The sequence below is a fragment of the Ichthyophthirius multifiliis genome, assembly GCF_000220395.1.
Source record: "Ichthyophthirius multifiliis unplaced genomic scaffold scaff_1120509251124, whole genome shotgun sequence".
NCBI lineage: Eukaryota > Ciliophora > Oligohymenophorea > Hymenostomatida > Ichthyophthirius > Ichthyophthirius multifiliis.
This window is the reverse complement of record NW_004086182.1, coordinates 154047-177252: the sequence shown is the minus strand read 5'-3', so window position 1 is coordinate 177252 and position 23206 is coordinate 154047. Positions and strand designations below refer to the sequence as shown.

Sequence of the window (23206 nt, the reverse complement as noted above, 5' to 3'; positions counted from 1 at the left end):
TTATATTTATATTTTAAACATATATATATTTATATCTTTAAATTTTTATATTTAAAGTGTTATTAAAAATTAAATTTTCTTCTCACTTTTTTTATAATAAAAAAATATTTTTTTATTTTATTTTTAATATTTTAAAATTTTAAAAAATATGAGTTAGAATTTTTTTTAATAATTTTATTTTATATATATATTAATTTGTATAAATATTAAAAATATATATATTTTTAAAATATATATATTTAAATAATATATATTAATAATAATAAATAATATATATATATATATATATATATATTTATTTTTATTTTTTTTAAAATATATATATATATAAGCTTTTTTTTTATTTTTGTAAATATATATGTAATTTATTTATATATATTTTTTCTATTTAATCTAATAATTATTATCATAAATATATAATTTTATTTTTTATTTATTTTAAAATATTTTTAGATAAAATTTTAAAAAAAATAATAGTCTAAATAAATTTTATATTATTATTAATTAAATATATTTATATTCACATTATTATTAATTTTTTTTTTTACCATCGTATTTTTACATACTTCATACATAAAATGTTTTTCTTCTTAACTAAAAAGTTTCATATAATCATCTTATGCGAATACATCTCTGGCAGCTAAACTCACTTAATCAGATGAATAAAGGTAAAAGGGAGTAATATTATTTATCATTTATACCATGAAAATGAGAAATATTTTTTTTAATTAAAAAACATGGTCAATCCAGTTAATTTTTTTTTCATTTTAAAATTTCATAAATAATTCACTTAAGTTATCAAATAAATACTATTTTAAAATATCTGGAATTTAAATAAACTTTTTTTTTTTAATATCAAAAAAATTATAAAAAATATATAATATTATTATTAATATATATATGTATGTTTATAATTTTTAAATTAAAGAAAATAAATATATATTTTACATACATCATATTAAAGAAAAGTATCTTAATCTAAATCGATAATAACTTTGTCTTTTAAATCAATTCTACTAGAAATATATTACCAATTACATTTATTTAAACCAATAATATAAGGCATCATAGCTGATAAAGTTTCCATTAATTCTAGAGGTAAATAAGGTATATAAATACACAACCATTTGAAAGGATAGATAAGTTAGAAAATAGATTCACAAATATTTATAGTTTAATTAGGATTATTGGATATAATAATGATTTACTTTTCAAGTAAAATAGATTAAATCAAATTAATTATATTATTAATAGATATGTTTTCGAATAAAGGTTTAAATGATATATTATTTAATTAAAAAAAATTTTTTCCATCAATATTTTATTAAATTGGACGAAGTCTAAAAACTTCTTCTTTTCCCAATATAAAAATAATTTCTTTGTTTTCTTACTATATATTATACATTTGGTGTATTTGAAAACTCATAGATATACAAAAATGTATAACTTAGTTTTCTGTGAGTTTAAGTTCGTTTTTTTTCTTGAATTTTAATTAATCTTTGGTTTCTGTAAATAAGAAATCATCCCACAAATTATTTGCATCACTTATATGTTAATATTCAGTACATAATTTATTATATTTTTCATATAATTCTTTTGCTATTCGAATTCTTTAAGGTTTTGTTTAGGCCTTACTTGCAATGCAATATTTATATATAAATGCTAAAAATTATTTTTAGAATTCTAATACAGGACTTTAAGATACTAGACATATTATTTTTGGAATATAAAGCCTTACTTATTAACTTTAAGTTGTATAGGTTTTTTCTTGTAATATTGTTATATGTGATTTTAATTATTTATTTTATGCTTCTTTACTTACATATATTTCTTCCTTTAGTTTTTTTAAGAAAAAAAATTATATAAAAAAAGTTTAATTAATATATATGATTATACATATATTAAAAGTCCTGAACAATATTTTCTGTCACTATTTTAATCAGTTAATATGAAATGATGTAGAGAGTTTTTGCTCATTATATTTGTTATTTTTTCATTTTCGTTTATATTTATATATTATGATTTTGATAAATTAATATTATTTATTTTTTCTAATTTTTCATCATATATTTAAACTCCATTTGGAAAACACCACTTTTTATTTTTAGGAAAAAAATTATATATTGATTATCTTTTTTTATATATTTTTATAAATTACTAGCTTGAAGTTTTCTAGGTATTCTGGAATTTGTTATAAATCAAACGGATATATATCTAAAAAAGATGTATTTATATTATTGTTTAATATGTTTTGATAAGTAAATTCTTCATATTTTAAATATATTATAATTATTTTAAAATATATTTTTATATATTTTGTTTATACAATCTGAATTTATATCAAAGCCTATGACTATAAATTATTCTATTAATGAGTTTTTATCAATCATTTTTATTTAAAATATATATATATATATATATAAATATATATAATTTTTTAATTATATTAAATATTTTATATTTAAAAAAAAAAAAACTAAATACTAATTCTTTTATCTATTAAAATCAAATATAATAGTATATATAATTGAGTGTATAATGTATAGATATTATTATTTTATAAAAATAATACTTGACAACTTACTTTATTATTTAAATATTTAGAATTTTTAGTTAATATTTAAGAAAAAGAAATAAAATTAATAAATAAATTATTATAGAGAAAAAAATATAAAATCAATTATTTTAAATATTAAAAACATATATATATTCTAAATTTTCATTAGTTAATAATAAATATGAGTTAAATATTATTATATATTTTTTAAACATATTTAAAAAGAAAAAAAAATGTTGTATTTTTTAAATAATTATTTAAATAAAAAAAAATATTTTTTATTTTAATATTTATTTAAAAATATTATATTTATAAACATAAAATTTAATTAAAAATATTTTAATCTTAAAACAAATATCTTTTATTTAAATATATATGGATTAAAACGAAAAGTACATAATAATACAAATCCCTAAATAAATTTTGAAATTTGGTTTTATAGGTTTACTAACTTGTGTAATAACTTCATAAGCTTCGAAAATTTATAAATTGCTTACATTAAATAAATAAAATCAAAAAAGCGAAATATCTACTAATAGAAAAAATATTAAATAAAAAGAAAATGTAAAAATTAATAACATAGATTTTAATTAAGAATTTTAAAATTACGGATAAAAATTTAATGAATGTTAAATATTAAGTTAAACTATTCCTATAGAATTTAAAAATGAGCTAAATCTATAAGAATTATCTAATAATTTTAAATATTCTAAAAATAATAATGATTTAATTTCATTAACAAAAGTAAAAAATATTAATATTTTTAGAAAAAAAAAAAAAGTCATTATCAGAACCTATATGGGATTTATTAGAAAGAGGAGGAAAAAGATGGCGTCCTATATTATGTAATTAAATAAAAATTGATAAAAAAATATATTTATTAATATTAAAAATACATCAAAATAATATTAAATATTATTAATAATTTTTATATAGATATTAAATAAAAAAAAATATAATAAAATTTTTTTATAATAATATAATTATATAATTTTTGTTAAAATATAAGTTAAAAAAAATAGAAATAACTTTATATATATATTAAATTATAATTTAAATATAAAAATAAAGTAAATATATATATTTAAATATATAAATTTATATATTTATATCAAATTAAATTTTAATTAATTTTACAAAATTTTTATATAAGTATTTTTGTAATTCATTTTATTTATATCAGAATTTTAATTTATATAATTAAAAAACCTTAGGTATATTAATTGCTGAAGCATTTGGAAAATAATTAGATGATATAAAAGAAATTTGTAGTCTATGTGAAATAGTACATAATGGATCTTTAATTGTAGATGATATTGAAGATAACAGTTTAGTTAGAAGAAATAAAGAGTGCATTCATTTAATTTATGGTGTCGACATAAGTTTAAATGCCGGTAATTTTATGTATTTTGCTCCTTTTTAAAAACTTTTGACAAGTTTAAGATATACAGACAAATAAAAACTTGAATTTGCAAAAATATATGCTGAAGAAATGACTTTGCTACATGTAGGATAAGGATGGGATATTTTATGGCATAATATGAATAAATTATAAGGTAGATTTCCTGATAATAACTAATATTTATAAATGACATCTCATAAAACGGGATGTTTGGCAAGACTTTCAAGTAGATTGGTTTGTGCATATTTGGGTTTAAATCATGATTAATCGAAAGCTTTATCTACTTTTGCAGAAAAAATAGGAGTAGCTTTTTAAATATAAGATGATATTCTTAATCTTGAAGGTAAAGAATATTTAAAAACTAAAGGATAACTAGGTGAAGATATACATGAAGTTATATATAATATATATTTAATATAATATCTATATTATATTTTTATTTTTTTAAGGGTAAAATGTCTTTAATTGTTATTCATTGTTTAGCTTAAAGCAGTTAAGAAAATAAAAAAAGGTTAATTGAAATATTAAGAATGCATACAAATGATTAAGATTTAATTAATGAAGCTATATAGATTGTAAAGTCTACTGACTCAATAAATTATTCTAGATAAGTTGGAGCTTAATTAGTAAAAACTGCATGGGAGGAAGTGGAAAATATAATTCCTGAAGGAAAACCAAAGTAGCTTTTAAAACTTTTAGCTGAACATAATATAGAAAGATAAGTTTGAAGTTTAATAATAATTATAAATATTTAAAAGAAGAAAAAAAAATTATATTAAAAAATAAAATGTTATAAATATTATTATATTTTATTTTATAAAAAAAATTATTATTATAATAAATAAATATATGGTTAAATAAAATAATAAAAAATATATAGATGAAACTATATATATAGAAATATTTATATATATATATATATATATATATATATATATATATATATATATATATTATATATATATATATATATATATATTTCTAATAATTATTTAAGTTCATCTTTATCAGAAGGATTTTATTCAAGTTTATTAACCCATTAAATTTAATCATGAATTAATATTCTTTATATAACCAAAGACCCATCTGTATTTTTAAATTAGAAAAATAATCTATAATTAATATCAGGTTTAAATTAGGCTGATATACTATTCAAATTTTTATAATTATCAATAATTTAAAAGATATTTTTACTTATATTAAACCTTAAATAAAATAGCCCTTTTTTTAATTAACTTAATGATTAATCTCCAATTAAAATAATATCTTATTCGTTATCAATCGCTTTTAAACAAAAGTTCTTAAAAATGGAATCTATATAATTAATTTCTTCTAATTCTAAATAATTATTATTATTATTAATTTAATTATCTTAAATGAGACCAACTCTAAAGAAAGATGTTGAAGCTTCAAATTTAAATTCTATTAAATAAAATTAATCATGTTTCATTTCTTATTAGGAATAAATAATTTTATCAAAACCTTCTCCAAATTAATTAATAACTTTTATTTATTCGTTATTCTTTTCGATTTTTAATCTTTGTTATTCATCTTTAATTTTATTGTGTAAAAAATTCAGTTCTATTCTTTTAAAGGTATTTAGTTCTTTCTATATTAATCTATTTAATGATAAACTACTACTTTTATTGTTTAATTTTTTTAATAAATTATTTTTGTATAAAATATTAGAAACATCAATTAAATGAGTATCTAATAAAGTTGTTTTCTCAATTAATTTTAAATGCTCCTAACTTAAACTTTAATATTGATTTTGAAATTCATTTAATTATTTTAATAAATAATCGTTTTTTTAGGTTAAATCAACTATTTTTTGTTCTTGATCGATTATTTTTTACTTTTATGATAAATCTTAATCTGAGAAAAATAATAAGTTTTAGTTTTGCTCTTTTATTATTTTATTTGCTTGATTTAGTTAATTATATTGATCTGTTATTATCTTTTATAATACTTAACATGCTTCATGATATTGGTTTTCTAATTTTTAATAAAATTCTTCTTTTTCTATTTAGCTTAATTAACTCATTTTTTATTTTATTAATATATATATTTTACAGAATGTTTTTTTTATAATTTAAATAAATATAATTAAAATAATAAAATATCTTCTATTTTTTATTATTTTATATAACCTTTAAATTTTTATATATTTACTTATTTTCTTGTAAAATAATTGAATTTTAAAATTTTAAAATAATAATAAAATAATATTTAATTTATGTATCTATATATATTTTAAAAATATCAAGATTAAATATTACATGTACTTTTAAAATGTATTCTATATAAAAAATAAAAAAAAATTTAAAAAACAAAAAAAGCAAAACACAATTAATTAAAGATATATATTATATAAATTATTCAAATTTTCTAATATTTTTAAAAAATTTTAAATATAAAAAGAAAAAATAATAATTAAAAAAATAAACAAAATTTAATTAATTATAACTATATAAATTAACATTAAATATATTTAATTTAAATATTTTTCATTTTTTTTTTATTTTAATATAAAATAAATCCTTAATTTATTTTACTTGAATTCAATTTGCATTAAAATTTTAATTGCTATTTTATTTAATTTATTCACTAAAAACATTTCTTTTTTATTAATTTTAAAGCTCTTAAAATGAAGAATTACTGTTTAAGTTAACATTATTACTATTTTAATTAGTAATATTACTGTTTTTCGTAGACTTTTGAGGCGTTAATTATGTTTATGGTAATATTAATTATGTTTATTAACTTTTTTATTTATATAATTATAAATATAAATAATTTTTACATTATTTTATCATTATTTTATTTGAATACATTCAAAATATCATTTAATTTTTGTTTTACTAAATTTCTTTAAAAAGTATATTTTATTTTCGGTTACTAATATTTAAATATTTTTTTTAAAAAAATAAAAGAAAAAAATCACTTCATCTTTTTTATTATCGGTAGTATCTTTAAATAAATTTTCAAATTAATCATTATTAATTTCGACATTATTTTATTTTTGTATAATTTTAGTAAAAGTGTCTTAGTTTAAATCTTAATTAAACTATTTATCTTTAGTTTTTTATAATATTTCTAAATATATTTAAATCCGAAAAGGATCTTTTTGTTAATTTTCTAATAAACCTCTATAATAATTCCATTCATTTTAAATTTTAGAGCGAATTTAAAGATCATTAACTTCTTTTAAAACAGCAAATTAAATAAAAATATCAAAATATTAAACCAAGTTCATTTAAAAAAATAAATATAAAATTTTAAAAAAATTAAATAAATAAAGTAAAAATTTTTTTAAAAAATTAAAAAAAACATATATATATATATTGATAATTTTCAATTTATAATATGTAATATATAATATATAATATACTAATTTTTATTTTTTATCATTATCTATAAATAGTTTTTTTTATATAATTATATTTTATATATTAAAATAATAGAATACTTTTATTTATTATTATTTAAAATACATTAAATATATTATATTAATAAATTATCATTTAATCATATTTTAAAATAATCAAATTTTTAAATAACATCATAATCATTTTCAAATTAACATTCAATATCACAATATTTAAATTAATTATTAAATATATAAATTCTTATTTATTAATTATTTAGAAACTTTATTTTAGGACCCGTTTGTTAATTTTTTGGAAATTCAAAATAATATTTTTTACAAATATTTTCATTTTCTAAACTCTAAACTTTTAATAAAGCATTATCATTATTTGAATATTTTGAAAAACATACAAAAGCAACTATACTACTATTATTATTAAATTAAAAATCTGATATATTATCTATTTCTTTATCTAATTAAATACTTTATAAGAAATTTCCACTTTACGTATAATAAATGAATATATTCATTTATTTTTAATTTATTACAGCTACATATTTTCCATCAAAACTAATAATTATTTAATCTACAATAAAGTTTTTTTAGGCAGAAGTATAATTTTTTTGTATTTATTTTTATAAAATTTAATCTTCTTATTTCAATCCTATTTATGTTTAATTTAATAATTCTTATTCTTTTTAAACAGAATATATTTATGAAAAATTATTTAAACCTTAAATTTAATTATTTTTTTCTGAGTATTCTTAATAGAATAAAATACTTTTTTCATTTCCGAACCAAAAATAATTTAAATAGAAATACTCTTTATTAAAATCATCTTATTTTGTATATGCAAATATTAGGTTTTCATAATTATTATTTATTGAAAAAAAATTGACTTATTAAATATATTTTATTGGTGTTTTTTATACTATATCGTATATTACGACACGATTCATATTTTATACAAATAAATATTCTCTCAAATATTAAATATTTTATATTTATGAATAAAAATCGTAACTTTCAATTAAATAATTATTTTAAAGATCATATATATGCACTTTTGTATCAGGAAATTCCTTATTAGAACCATCTGATACTAGAGCACATATAAAAGTATCATATAATAGAGATATCAATTTTATATTGGAATTAAAGGGAAAGATTTTTGATTAAAAAATTTTTTTTTTTAGTTTTTAATATTATAAATAAGTAAATCATCATTATATTAAAAAGCTAATACTTTTCCTGAATATGATATATCCATAATTTAAATAAATAAATATAAATATATAATTATGGAAATTATTTATAAAAATTAAATATATATATAAAAAATTTATAGATATATATAAATATATATAATGTTATTTTATTATGAATGTAATAAGTATAGAAATATAAAAAAATATACAAAAAAATATTATATATATATAAAAATATATATATATATATATATGTATATATTTATTTAGTTAATATTTTTATTAATTTTTTTTATATTTTATTAATAATTAATTTAATTATTTTTTTTTTTTTTTATATTTACTATTTTTTCATTTATAATTAAATATTACAATAAAAAAAAATTTAATATTTTACAAAATAAAATTAAATATATTCAAATTAAAAAAAAATGAGCTAAAAAGATTTTCCTTAAGTAGCTGCAACTATGATTTAAAGAGGAGAAGATCCTAAATTATTATATATTTAAAATTGCAAACCTAATTGCATTCATTGGGAATAAAAATTAAAAAGATGTGAAATTAAATTGAAATCATTAGTTAATGCAGATCCTGAAAAATCCTGCGTATTTTATTTAATATTTATTATAAATTTTTAAAATTACATTATTTTATTTTATTTTAAAGAATTATATATTAATTTTTTTTATTAAATTTATAATTATTATATTTTTTTATAAAATATCCATTTTTTTTAATTAGATGTATCCTTTCAGAGATTGGATTACATGCGTTGAAGGATGCGTATATTTTTATATGTATATTTTTATATTAATAATTTTTTTCATTAAATATTAGGTTTAACCATAAATTGTTAGTTAACTTGTAGGTGCTGAACATGGAAAAATATTTTGATATATATTTTATATTATATTTTTATTATTCGAAATAATATATTATTCTTTTTAATATGTTAGAAGTATACATTTAAAAAAGAAAAAATAAAGTAATAAAAATATTTATTTTGGATTTTAAAAAATATAAAATATATTTTTTTTCTCTTTTTTTATTATATTTAAAATTTCTTTTAATGAATAATTAAATTAAAAATAAAATTTATTTATAATATATATTATTTATTTAGTTTTTTTAAAAAGAAAAATATTATAATCCTTATATTTTATAAAAAAATAAAAAAAATGATTTAATAAAATTAAAATTATTAAATCTCTCTGTTTTGATATAAATTTTTATTAAATTAAAAGATTAAATTATTTGTTATAAAAGTAAAAAATAATTTTAATAAAAATAAATTTTAAATTTTTATATTTTTGTAAAAAAAATTATTATATAAATATTGTATATATTTTATTTTAAACTTTAAGTATTATATAAAAGTTATTTTTTATTTATTTTTAAATTATTTCAATTTTAAAAAATAATTATTTTCATTTTAATCTATTTGTAAAATAAAATAATAGAAATTTCTCTAACTATTATATTTGTACATACTATTTTAATATAAATTATTTTTAGATTAATATTTTTTTTTTTTCAATATTTTTCTCTTTATTATATCATTTAGTAAAAAAATAATAATACTTTAGAAAATTCATAATGTAAATTAATATAGAATATACGTTAATTTAAATTAAATTTTGAACTTAAGTTTTTATAATTTAGTTTATTGAATTCAGTATAAAACTTATTAAATACAAGCAATAATAAAATATATAAATTATTTTAGTAAATAATTAGTAATTCATTATTACTTTTATTATTATATTTGTATTTAGTAAAAATAATGTAAACGAAATTAATAAAAAATTTCCCATTTATAAATTCATTTTTTGGTTATGGGAATTTTTTTTTAATTTATTGTAAAAATCTATATTAAATTAAAATAAAAGAATATCCCACCCCAACAAAAATAAATGGGTAAATTTTACCAATTAAAAAATTAAAAATTATATTAAAATTAAAATAAATGTATTTTTTAACTATAAATAAATAAAATTACTAAAAATGTCTTTCTTAATAAAATCAATATTTTATGTGCTAATTAAATATAAAATAGTTTAGAGACAATAAAAAATATAAAATAAGGAAAAATATAGGAAATTTTTTTTTTATTTTTTTATTTTTTTTTAAAAATATATATATTTTTACCTAATAAAAAAAAAAAAAGAAAGAAAGAAAGGAAAAAATAAAATAAAACAAATAATATATTTTTAAAAAAATAAAAAATAATAAAAGCAAATGAATCAATAAGAGTTTTTGCACATACAAGATGATAGCATAAATAAGCCAATATAACTAAGTGACTCAAATATATCTAAATATTAATTAAAAAGTAAAATAAAAATAAAATAAAATTATTATGTATATTTTTTTATTTTCTATGAGTAATTTTTTAGTATACATTTACTATAATATTTTTTTTTTTTTTTTTTTTTTTTTTTCATTTTTTTATTTTTCCAAATAAAAAAATAAATTTTATACATTTTTTAAAAAAAAAAGCTCAAAATAATCTTTTAAGTTGTAAATATTAAGATAAATCATTAATGAACTACAGTTACAATTAGAATAATTTACAAGTAGATGGAAATAGATAATATTTATTCCAAGATTATAATTAATAATAGTAATGTAATTATTAAATATAAAATTAAGATTATGCTTTTCCTTAATAACAGCAGCAACAACAATAATAATATTAATAATTTTAATATCATTAATCTTAGTCTTTTTAGTAATAATTTCAATAATAATAATTTTAATCCTCTTATAATTATTAAGCACCTTATTCGTAATATAATTTAGGATTAGTGAATCCTGATTAATAATAATTTAATTTCGGAAGCAATACATTTGACAAGAAGTATCAATAAATAAACAGCAATTTTTTTAATACTTAATAAAATTTAGAATAATAAATAAACAATTAAAATAAATTATTATTTATAAATAATCATCCAAATATAGAAAATAACTATTAAGCATATGTAAATAACGCATAAAAAGATTTAAGCCAAGCAATAGGTTTTAAAAATGGAAATATTGAATAAATATAAAAGAATTAATTCTTTCAAAATTAGTTAATTACAACGAATTAATTTTATTTGTAATAATAATAATAATAATAATAATAATAATAATAATAATAATAATAATAATAATAATGAAGATGATACTAATTATTAATTTTTTAATTAAAATGAATAAAAGATATAAACATAAACAAATTAAAATTACTTTAAAGATTAGTTATTAAAATAAGCAGATTAATAAAAAATTTAATATTGTTTTCATAATGATATATTTGATTAAAAATAAATAATAACAAATAATAATTCGTAAAATTGCGTGAAACATGAATAATAAATAGCATATCCTTTTAACTTATAATAATAACTATAATAATAATAATAATAATAATAATAATAATAATAATAATAATAATAATAATAATAATAATAATAATTATTATAATAAAAATAATAAAAATCCTAATAACAATTATTATCATAATAATAACTATAATAACAATAATCATAATAGTAGTTATAATAATAATAGTCATTTTAACTTTTATAATAATTAAATAAAAAAAAAATTCTAAAAAAAAAAAAAATAACGAGAATAATAAGTTGATTTATAATAGATTAAATAGCAAGAAAATGAAGAAAACAATAATAATTTAAATAATTTAGATTAAAATAATGATAAATAAGAAATTGTTAAAAATAAACTTAAAAATGATAAAAAAAGAGGAATAAGAGATTTAACTGTTGAAGAAAAATGGAAAGTTTATGAAGAATATGAAAGGGTTTAAACTTATAGAGGAGTTGGAAGAGCTTTTAATATGGATCACTCTACAGTGAAATTACTTGTTTAGAGAATTATTAATTAAAGAACAGGTGCCAGGGTAACGAAAGAAGATTTTATGAATAGCTATATGGCTTAACCTACGCCTTAAAATTTATTAATCAAGAAGCAAAAAAAGTAGGAAAGTAATTATTTAATAAAGAATGCAATAATTTTAAATATTTAAAATATATATGAATTCTTTTATTTTAATTTTTTTAAAAAATATAAAAAAATAAAAAATAGATTAACTTAAACTTAAAATGCAATTATAGAATTAAAGTAAAATAAAATATATTTTTTTTTATTTTAATTTTTTATAAAAAAGTCTAAAATTTAAATGTAAAAGTAGAACAAGATGATTTATTAAAATTAGAAAAATTGAAAAAAACAGAATTTTTAAAAGAAAAGAAAAAATAAAAAGAGCAAAAAAAGTAACTTTAAATTTTACAAAAATAATAAAAACAAGCTAATATTGTGATTTAAAAATCAGATGTAAAAATTGAAACTTAAGACATTATTGGATAAAAAATAATATAAGATGAATTATAATAATAAATTATATAAAATTCATAATCCATTACTAAAAAACCGTCATAAGTAAGGGAATAGTTAAAACTTTTAAAATAATAATCAAAAGATAAATAAGTAAATTTATAATAAAAATGTATTTAGAAAATATAGGAAAACTCTTAATAAAACTAAGCTTTTTAAGGAATTTAAAATTTCTTTTTTAATCAAAATTTAAATTAATTAAAATAATCTAATGCTATTTATAATGATTATAATTTTGAAAATAGTGCGAATGAAAAATATTAAATTGAAGGCGAATAATTCAATTAAATTAATAATATAAATTTAAAAATTGATAATAACTATAATAAATAACCTATTACAGAAAATACTAATACTTATGATAATGAATTTAAATTGGATATGGAATAATTTTGATTAAATGATAAAAAAAAAAACTAAAAATATATAAATTATAATATTTATTTTTTAATTATCTATCATTATATAATATAAATTTATATGTAAAATTTTTTTTTTTTTCTTAAATTATTTTTTTTATTTTTTTTTTTTTTTAAAAAAAATATAGAAATTTCACTAATTTAATTTATTATAAATTAAATATAATTTTTTTTTTTTAAAAAAAAAAAGTATTTAATAATTATTATAATTTTTTTAAAAAAAAAACTAAAACAATAACATCAAAATTTTTTATAAATAAAAAATAATAAAAAAGGAAACTTAAATAAATAATAATAAAAATAATTAAAAAATAAAAAGTACAAGAAGAAAAAATTAAAAAAAAAGAAAAAAAAAGAAATGAATAAAAGTAAAATGGCATCAACATCAATAAAAGATTAAAACGCTAGTTAATAGCTAAATACTTTAAACGCTTCTACAACAATGCATAAGTAATCAATTTTGGGTGATCAATCAAAACTATAGAATGATTAAAAATTAAAGAAATAAGAAAAATCAAGTGAAGAGTTGGTATATGAAATGTAAATATCTGCAGTAGAAACCAGTAAATTACAAAAAGTTTTTGATCAACTTAGAATGATGACTGATAGTGTCTAAAATAACTAAAATAATTCCGTTTAAAAAGAAAACTAAAACAATATCAGTTACAATAATATTAGTAATAATTAGCTCCAATAAGATAATGAATAAGGGAAAGAAAATAAGTAAGAAGAGAAGGGGAAATAATATTTTACATCACAGGATATTGAGTTAGTTTTAAAAGAATTGGATTATCATGCATCTAAATAGGAAATTGAATAAATGGTATGGGAAGTGGATGAAAATTTGGATGGAAAAATTGACAAATATGAATTTTATTTGATGTATAAAAGATGTAGACATGATACTACTGGCTTAGAACCAAGAAATCTTTATAATTTAGTTTAATTTTTAATGTATTTAAAATGTGATACTAATTCTGGGAGTGGGGTTAATACAACGGCTACAAATAGTGATTAAAATAATTAAAAAAAAACTATAACTATTGAAGATACTCTAGAATTACTATATGTTAGATATGGAAGAAATAAATTAGATGATGAAATTGAGGAAATATTCGGAAAAGAAGAAAAAACTTAATAAGGATAGGAAAAAAAAATTACACTATAAGAATATTTAGCAAAATAAAAAAAAAGAGATTTTAATGAAAGAAAAATTCTTGAAATTTAAAGAAAAACTGTTCAAGGTATAAATAAAGATGAGAATAAAATGTGAACATCAAAAAAGAAAATAAAGGAAATAATTTTTTTTTTAAAAAAAATTAATTTTATAACTTAATATAAACGCATTTTTTTTTATTTTCTTATATATATTTTTTTTTTAATAACTTTAATTATAAGAATTTTTGATTAAAATATTAGATAAATTTTTTATAATTTTATTTATTATAAATAATTTAGAATTTATAAATTATTTATATATAAGAAAAGCATTAAAAATGTATATTATTTTTCATATCTAAATTATTAATATTATATATATTATTTTTTTTAAAAAAAAAATTAATTTATTTTGTTAAATTACTTACTTATTATCTTTTAAATAATTAATAAACTTAATAATTTTTTAATATTATATAATTCTATTTTATTTTATAAACATTTAATAAATTGAATATTAATTTTTATTAGCGATGTGCTGATTAAAAATATATAATTTTTTAATTATTTATTAAAAAAATATATTGAATTTTTAAGTTTATTTATTATATTTATAGTAAAAAGTACTTAGTATTTATTTAAAATAAAATCATTTATAGTAAATATTTTTAAATTTTAAAAATATTTTTACTATCTTTATCACTTCATATAATACATATACTTATGTGATACAATGTTATAAATTATATAAAAAAAAATTAATTATTAAATTAAATTATTTTCTTTTTAAATATTTTATATAAATTAATAAATATAAGATTATTATTTAATTTTTACTTAAAAAGATAATTATAATTTATTTATAAAATAAATAATTTAAAAAAAGATTAAAATTATTAAAAAAATCAATAATCTTCCGAAAATATTATTATATGCTTTTGTTAAATATTTATTCTATAATTTTATAATTGAATTATTAAAGAAGTTAATATTTAGCTGGTGAAATAACTAAAACTAAAACAAAACAAAAATGAAATTAAAATTAAAAATAGAATCTATAAAAAATAAAATAAATAATATAAAAGATTTTTTTAAAAAAAATATAAAGTATATAGTTATATAAATATATAAATAAAAAAAATTCTTAAAATTATATTAAAATAAATTATATTTATAAGTAAAAGTTTATAAATTAAATTATTTATTTAAAAGTAGATTAACTAATTTTTTAATAAAAAATTAATATATCATTTATTAATACTTTTATTTATTTTTTCTATGTTTTTATATAAAAAAATTTAATTAATAATCAAAAAATAGTTGATAAAAATAGATAAATGCATTTATTTTTATTTAAAGTAAAAAAATAAAAAATAATAAATAAAAATAATAGATAGAAAACTATAAATATATATAAATAAATATAATTTAGGTTAAAAATAAATGATAAATTTAAAAAAAAATATTTTATAATAGTATTGGATAAAAAAATGAATATCAAAAACTAAAATAATAAATTTTATTTTAAAACATTATTGATATATAGTTTAAAAGATATAAAATAATAATAAAATAATATATAAATTTTTTTTTTGAGTATAATACATAGATATTCTCTTAAATAATAAAATATTTAATGTATATCTAAAAAAAAAACAAAAATAAAAAAATTAATAAATAACAAAATCAGGATTAAAAATTAAAAAATTTAAATATAAATAAAAGAAATGCAAAATATAAAAAAATATAAAAATTAGAAAAAATAATATTCATGTATTGTAGTATGAAAATTAAATTCTTTTAATATAAATTAATTATAAAATTTAATATAAAAATAAAAGTTAAATAAAAAAATATTTAAGATTATAAATAATATAAAAAAGTAATATAAAAAAAATTAATTAAAAATATGAGATATTTAAATAAAAATAAATAAATTAAATATAATTTCTAAAAAATAAATAAAATAAAATAAAATAAAATATATATATATTTGATAAAAAAAAAAGAAATATTAATAATTATAAAAAAAAATAAATAAAAATAATAATAATAAAAATAGTAATAATAATAATGATAATAATAATAATAATAATAATAATAATAATCATAAAAATATTATATAAAAATAAAATAATATTAATTTTAATAATTATATATTTTTATTATAATGTAATTTAAAAATTATTTTTTATATATTTTAATTATATAATTTTTTTTTTTTATATTCATTTTTTATATTTTTATAACATAATTCATTTTTTTTTTTATTAAATTGATTTTTTTTTTATTTTAATATTTTTTATTTTATATTAATTTATATATCTAAAATATTATACTATTTATTTTTATAACATGCTTTATATTTATTTAATTAATAATTTATATATTAAATATTCTTCTCTAATTTAAATTTTTTTTTTTATTTAACGTTTTTAAATTACAAAAAATTTAAAATAAAAATATTAGAAAATATTAAAAAAACATTGAATATAACAATTTATAATATATAAAATACTTTTGTAAAAAAATATTTTTTTTTATTATAATAACATTTATTTTTTAATTTTCTTAAAAAATAAATAATGTAAAAGAAATTTTTAATAATATTAATATTTTTAATATTCACGAATATAATAATAGCTTCTCGTACAAAAAAAACCAAATACACGATGATGATATTGTAGGATAAGAAATACAATAAAATTAGCCATATATTTCTGAAGATTTTAATGTTGCATAAAATATAGGTGAGGCCATAATGTATGGTTTGCATGGAATAGGTAATGTAGGTTCAAATTTAGGTATAGGAGTTGAATCAGTAGGTAAAGCAGGTGAAAATTTAGGAGATGGTGTAGGAGATGCTACTATCGATTTGGGAGACGCAGTAGAAAAAATTGGAAAGGCTGCAAGTGATTTAGGAGATGGTATATCTAATGTTTCAAATAATTTAGGTGATGCAGCTAATGGTATCGGAAGAACAATTTAAAAAGGAACTGATGAATTATAAGATATTGACTATAAAAATATTTTTGATTTCAGTAGTGGAAAAAGCGATGGGCAAAAAGATGAAAAAATGAAGGAAAAAATTAATAAGTTTAATAATAATAATAAATACAAATATAAGAATCAAATAATTAATAGTAAAAAGTTGAAAATTAAAATAAATTATTTAAAAGTATTTTTTTTTATTTTTCGATGATTTTTTGTGTTTTTTTTTCTAATTTTTTTTTTTTTTTTTTTTTTAGATAAATAAAAATTGGATATAAAAAATAATGATTCAAATAAAAACAAACAAGAAAGTAATATATATATTTAACTATTTTTATTTTTTTACAAGATTATAATACAATGCTGGAAAAATAAATTAAAAGTGATTAAAAAGCTTAATTATAAATTAAAAAATAAAATTAACTGTATTGATAAAAAGGAAAGAAAATATTTTAAAAAGGTTTTGGATATATTTAAGATAGTGAGTGATTTATAAAATATTATATATTTTTTTAATTCTCTTTTTAATAAAAAAAAGAATAAATTAATTTTTGTTTAACTTTTAAACTTAAATTTTAAAATAAATTCAAGTTTCTAAGCAAAAAATATTTTAATTTAATTTAATAAAATATAGTTTTTATTTATAGCTGTTTTTTAAATATAAAATAATAAAAAATAATGGAAATTAGATAAAAAAAAATTCATTATCTCAATAAAAATTATTATTTTTATAAAAAAAAAAAATTAATTTTTTTATTTATTATTTTTTAATTTAAAAAAAAAAAAAAATTAAATTAAACATTTTATAAAGTTATACAATTTTAAATTTATTTTTATGATTAACAAAGTTATTGTCAACGGGGTAAAATAAGAAATAAATTTATCAAATAAAGAAATCGATGAAATAGCCTAAAAAATCAAATAGGAAATGATAGAAAGAGAAGAAATTACACTAGAATAAATAGATGATAATTATATTTAAAAAGAATCAAAATTAAATATTGTAAAAATTTATAATAAAAATAAATGAATTTGTATTTTATTTTAATCGTAAAAAAATTTTAATTTTTATTAAAAGTTCAAAGAAAATTCCGTTAATTAAATTTCAGTATTTTTAATTGTAAAAAATAGTATAGATTCTGAAGTTTAAAAAAATTTAACTGAAGATGAAAAGTAAATTTTTATTTTTTTTTTTTTAATAAAATAAATAAATAAAGATATGAAATACTCATAAATTTAAAAATGATTCATCTTGAATGGTTAAATATAAGTAAAAAAAACTAAAATAGTCAATTAATTTAAATTTATTATATTTAATATAAAGATAAAATTGAAAAACTTGATATTTATACTAATTTATAAGTACTATATCTTTAAAGAGTAATACAAATAAATGACTTTTAATGAATTTTTTTATTTTAATAAACAAAAAAAAAGAATAATATATCAATAATAGAAAATTTAGATAGCTTAGTAAATTTAGAGTATTTAGCATTAAATAATAATTAGATTAAATAAATTGAAAATATAAAAAATTTGAAAAAATTATCTTATTTAAAATTGAATGCAAATTAAATCAAAGAATTTAACATTGAAGAAATACCTTAAGAATTAGAATATATTAATTTAGATGAAAATCCAATAAAAGTATTTTTAATATAAAGAAGCTTATATGTATATATATTTATAATTTAAAGAATACTGATTATAAAAAGGAATTGGTTTAGAATTTGCAATATTTAGAAGTATTAAATGACTAAGAATTAACAACAGATGTTAAGTTTAGAATATTAGGAATGTATTAATTATCTTATAATATTTTACTATATAAAATATTATTTTAATATTTTTGTTAAAAAAAAGTTTTCCAACCTAATATGAGAATTATTTTAATTCAGTATAATAAATAAATAATACTGTTATTCCATAAAATATAACAGAAAAAGAGCAAAGATATATTGAAAAAGTTGAAAGAGAAGCTGTTTTTTAAGAAAAATAGGATTTAAACATAATAAAATAAAAGTTTAAAAATATTTCAACAACTGATGAAATTGAAGTTTTATTATTTTAAATATATTCAATTAAAAAATATATATAATTTCTAATAATTAAAAAAAGAGTTAAGGAATTAAAGAATTGTCAGAAAAAACCGAATAAATCATACAAAAATAAAGAGAAAAAACAATAAAAGTAAATTTTATGTTTTATATATTTAAAAAATAAAATAAAAAAGGCAATGAAAGAAAATACTGAAGAGATTGTTTCTTATGCCTAAATGCATGCTAAACGCATAGATACTTTTTATTAAAAGGCTAGTCGTCCTTTACCTAATCATGAATCAAATACTTTTCATATACAAGATTATATAAAAAAAAGAAAATTTGAAATATAACAAAAACAGGAGTAATTAGATTAAATTTATTAAAAAAGATTAGATATGAATAAATCCAAATAACAAGAAATCGATAATTTAATAAAAGAAGATGAAGATGAATAAAAACAAGATTATTCTTATATGGAGGAAATAAATGAAATAAAAGATTGATAAATAAAATATTAAACTCTTTTATTTATTAATAATAATTAAAAATAATTTTTATTTTAATTATATATATATATTAATAAAATTTGACAAAAAAAAAAAAAAAAAAAAAAAAACTAAAAAAACTATTAAATATGATTTTTTTTTTTTAAAAAAAAGTTTGATAAATTTTCAAATACTAATAACTAAAAATATATAACCTCATTATAATTAATATTTAACCATTTACTATTTTTTTTTAAAATTTGACTAATTCATCAAATAAAAAGAAGGCATTTTATCCATTTCTACTTATTAAATAAATTTAATAATAGATAAAACTTAATTGATTTTAAATCTTTTTAGAAATTCTTTAAATTTTAGTCTATTTCTAAAGTTTAGAGTTAGCCACAAGTTAAAGGAACATATCTATCTTCGTTTTTGCAAAAATAATCAATTAGTTTTACCTTTCTAAATTTGACTTTATATTGTTTGAATTTATTATTATTATATTCCAGATTTAACCACATTACATTTTTTTTTTTTTTTCATATGTACAAAGTTTTTAAATTGATCTAATTTGATTTTAAAATTCGGTAAAATCTTTAAAATAATTATTCTTATGTTATTTTAAACTCATTAGAAAGAATAAATAGAATACTCAATTTTTTATGAGGCAATCCATCTTTAATATGAGCTATCCATAGTCTTTTTTCTTGTGCTTTAAATTTATTGCAAAATTTCGTTTGAGAGGTTATATTATTAAAGTTATGTGAAAAGTTTTTAGAATTTGTAATTTATTGTGTTACCATCATATTGAATTTTTGTTTTTAAATTTTTATCAATATTTTTTTTAATTTTGTTATATTATATATAAATGACACTATAATATTATAAGAAATATTATTCTTTTTTTATCATTAAATATTTTATAAAAATAATTTTATTTCTTAGTATTCTTAAATACTTTCAGTTTGAATTAATACATTTTATTTTTCATTTAATATTTCTAAAATGTCGGAGAAGAACGATTTAAATATATTATTAAGTCCTTATTAATTTTATTAAAAGGATAAATTATCAACTTCATTTGCTAATATTTTTAAAAATTTAGTATTCTATATTAAAAAATATTCTTAAAATAAAAAAATTATAATATATGTATATTAATTACTTAAACTAAATTTTCTTTTTTAATTTTTTGTTTATTATTAAAATTTTATATAAAATTGTAGTATTTATTTTCATTAACCTTTAATTTTTAACTATAATAATAAATTTAAACAAAAAAACAAAAAAAACTAATAATTTTACATTATATTCTAATCAAAATTTAAAGTAATTTAGATTAATAAATTAGAAAAAAATTACCAACATTTATTATATAAATTTTATAAAAACTATTAATTGAGGCTGTGTGTCAAAATATTTTCTTTATTAATATCTTTAATAATTATTATTAAAGTTAATAATAAAATTTAGTTTTAATCGAAATTATGAAAACGGAAATCAAAAACATTTTAAATAACTAAATTTACAGTTTAAATATATATATCATTAATAATATTTGTATAATTTTCTATTTAAGATATTTTTTAAATAATTAATAAAAACTAACTTAAAATTAATAAAGCATTTTGAATTGAGTTTTATGAATTTCCAAAATTTAAAATTTCTTTATAAATTTTTTCTTAATAATATAAATAGTTTTTTATAAATTCTTTGTTTTTAGGTTTTAATTCAGGTAATTCATAAAAACAAAATAAAAATTATTATAAAACTTTAAAATCTAACTCTAATTATGAATTACTTTAATTTTGAACCTATTAATTATTTTATTTATTTAAGTATTATGTAAGTATCTAAATTAGTCTTTCATAATATAATTATTATTTATTTATTTTATTAAAAATACAATAGGCTTCTGCTATTTATAATACTTCATTGATAATAAATTTTAACAAATCTAAAATAAATTATTCTTTTTATTGAAAAATTGCAATTTTTACAATTAAATGAAAGTCTAATTTTTTTGTATTATATAAAGTGAAGAAAGGATTACATAATTTAAAATAAACTATTTTTAAATTAGTAATTGATTATTAATTAGAGAATAATTAATCCCAAATTTAATTTAACTGAAAGTTTATGCTTTATATTTAAATACTATTACAATTATTATCATTTTAAAAATAATCAAAGAAGTAAAATATTTTAATTAAATATATATTTCTATTAAATAATTCTAATGTAAACTATTACTATGTATATATTTATTAATTTAAGATTCTTATTCTTTTCAGTATTTCTTCAATAATATATTACTTAAACATTTAATAAAATTCAGATTTTTCAATAAATGCTTATTTTAAATTTTTAACTATTACCTTTAGAATATATAATACATGTAATTCTTCTTTTCTTATTTAGCTTATATTAAATATTTAATTTATCCATTATATTTGTTAAGAATTTGAAAAAAAATACTTTACATTATTTATATAATCTATATATTCTTAAATATTATAACTCTCGAAATCTATAAAAAGTGTAAAAAAAAGACTTTTAAAAGTAAACTTGAACATCTCTTTTTAGTTTTCAAAAGAAATATCTGTAATCTAACATAGTTAATTAGAAAAAAATTATTTTAAAAATATAAATTAAACTTTAAAAATATTATATCCCATATTTTTTTTTAATTAAATAAAATAATTAAATAATTAAGGGACATATTTCTCTCTAAATATGTTAAAAATGTATTAATATCCACTAATTTATTTTTATAAAAATTCTTACATAGTGACTTATCCTAAGATTTTAATTAATAGAATAATTGTTTCTAATTGAATTTAATTTTCGTTTTTCTTATTTAAAATTATGTTAATTTCTATTAAAGATTCATTTATTTTCTTGAGCAAATTTAGGTTAAATATTTTTAAATTTCCTTATATTTATTTAGAATTTTCTGTTACTTATTCTTCAATTTTTTTTTATTATTTTTATTCTTAAATGAGTTTTAGAGCGAGTTAAATCATTGAAGTATTACTAGATTCATCATCACTATTTTCTGATTATTATTTGATTTCTGTATTATAATTGTGATTTATGGTTGTTAATTATTGAATTTAATCTTGATATTAGATATTCGAAAACTATGTAAAATAATATTTAAAATGTTA

At 14.0% G+C, this 23206-nt stretch overlaps 4 protein-coding genes across 4 annotated transcripts, besides 38 other annotated features; 3 read left to right on the top strand and 1 right to left on the bottom strand. All coding sequences in view use genetic code 6, as the record gives it.

The window, feature by feature from the left end:
* Positions 1-206: 206 nt before the first annotated feature.
* Positions 207-254: a microsatellite.
* Positions 230-295: a microsatellite.
* A 2106-nt stretch (positions 296-2401) lies between these two features.
* Positions 2402-2432: a microsatellite.
* Positions 2433-3278: 846 nt separating this feature from the next.
* Positions 3279-4687, top strand: IMG5_144850 (octaprenyl-diphosphate synthase, putative; the record flags this gene model as incomplete). Its single annotated transcript, XM_004031199.1, has 3 exons — positions 3279-3402; positions 3772-4352; positions 4409-4687. The coding sequence occupies 3 exons, from the start codon at positions 3279-3281 to the stop codon at positions 4685-4687; spliced, it is 984 nt and encodes a 327-aa protein (XP_004031247.1).
* Positions 4688-4846: 159 nt separating this feature from the next.
* Positions 4847-4938: a microsatellite.
* A 2277-nt stretch (positions 4939-7215) lies between these two features.
* Positions 7216-7284: a microsatellite.
* Positions 7285-7319: 35 nt separating this feature from the next.
* Positions 7320-7354: a microsatellite.
* Positions 7355-7484: 130 nt separating this feature from the next.
* Positions 7485-7519: a microsatellite.
* Positions 7520-8645: 1126 nt separating this feature from the next.
* Positions 8646-8688: a microsatellite.
* Positions 8689-8740: 52 nt separating this feature from the next.
* Positions 8741-8790: a microsatellite.
* Positions 8749-8788: a microsatellite.
* Positions 8753-8799: a microsatellite.
* Positions 8800-8917: 118 nt separating this feature from the next.
* Positions 8918-8964: a microsatellite.
* A 4-nt stretch (positions 8965-8968) lies between these two features.
* IMG5_144840 (hypothetical protein) lies at positions 8969-9431 on the top strand (the record flags this gene model as incomplete). The annotated part of the gene is made up of 3 exons (XM_004031198.1): positions 8969-9142; positions 9279-9320; positions 9375-9431. The coding sequence occupies 3 exons, from the start codon at positions 8969-8971 to the stop codon at positions 9429-9431; spliced, it is 273 nt and encodes a 90-aa protein (XP_004031246.1).
* Positions 9321-9348: a microsatellite.
* Positions 9423-9459: a microsatellite.
* A 325-nt stretch (positions 9460-9784) lies between these two features.
* Positions 9785-9829: a microsatellite.
* Positions 9806-9835: a microsatellite.
* Positions 9836-10951: 1116 nt separating this feature from the next.
* Positions 10952-10993: a microsatellite.
* Positions 10994-11641: 648 nt separating this feature from the next.
* Positions 11642-11699: a microsatellite.
* A 221-nt stretch (positions 11700-11920) lies between these two features.
* Positions 11921-12094: a microsatellite.
* Positions 12095-12116: 22 nt separating this feature from the next.
* Positions 12117-12151: a microsatellite.
* Positions 12152-13421: 1270 nt separating this feature from the next.
* Positions 13422-13462: a microsatellite.
* A 279-nt stretch (positions 13463-13741) lies between these two features.
* Positions 13742-14672, bottom strand: IMG5_144830 (hypothetical protein; the record flags this gene model as incomplete). The annotated part of the gene is made up of 1 exon (XM_004031197.1): positions 13742-14672. A coding segment is annotated over one exon (654 nt), but the record flags the coding sequence as incomplete, so codon positions are not given.
* Positions 14673-15059: 387 nt separating this feature from the next.
* Positions 15060-15123: a microsatellite.
* A 756-nt stretch (positions 15124-15879) lies between these two features.
* Positions 15880-15925: a microsatellite.
* Positions 15926-16069: 144 nt separating this feature from the next.
* Positions 16070-16099: a microsatellite.
* A 232-nt stretch (positions 16100-16331) lies between these two features.
* Positions 16332-16376: a microsatellite.
* Positions 16377-16385: 9 nt separating this feature from the next.
* Positions 16386-16410: a microsatellite.
* Positions 16411-16435: 25 nt separating this feature from the next.
* Positions 16436-16574: a microsatellite.
* Positions 16470-16499: a microsatellite.
* Positions 16482-16553: a microsatellite.
* Positions 16482-16555: a microsatellite.
* Positions 16526-16659: a microsatellite.
* A 42-nt stretch (positions 16660-16701) lies between these two features.
* Positions 16702-16787: a microsatellite.
* Positions 16775-16832: a microsatellite.
* Positions 16799-16829: a microsatellite.
* A 751-nt stretch (positions 16833-17583) lies between the features above and the next one.
* IMG5_144820 (leucine rich repeat protein) lies at positions 17584-20051 on the top strand (the record flags this gene model as incomplete). Its single annotated transcript, XM_004031196.1, has 9 exons — positions 17584-17658; positions 18355-18509; positions 18585-18679; positions 18724-18776; positions 18831-18886; positions 19204-19304; positions 19370-19562; positions 19740-19909; positions 19937-20051. Coding segments are annotated over 9 exons (1011 nt in total), but the record flags the coding sequence as incomplete, so codon positions are not given.
* Positions 17697-17757: a microsatellite.
* An 88-nt stretch (positions 20052-20139) lies between the features above and the next one.
* Positions 20140-20164: a microsatellite.
* A 2502-nt stretch (positions 20165-22666) lies between these two features.
* Positions 22667-22704: a microsatellite.
* A 387-nt stretch (positions 22705-23091) lies between these two features.
* Positions 23092-23132: a microsatellite.
* Positions 23133-23206: the final 74 nt, after the last annotated feature.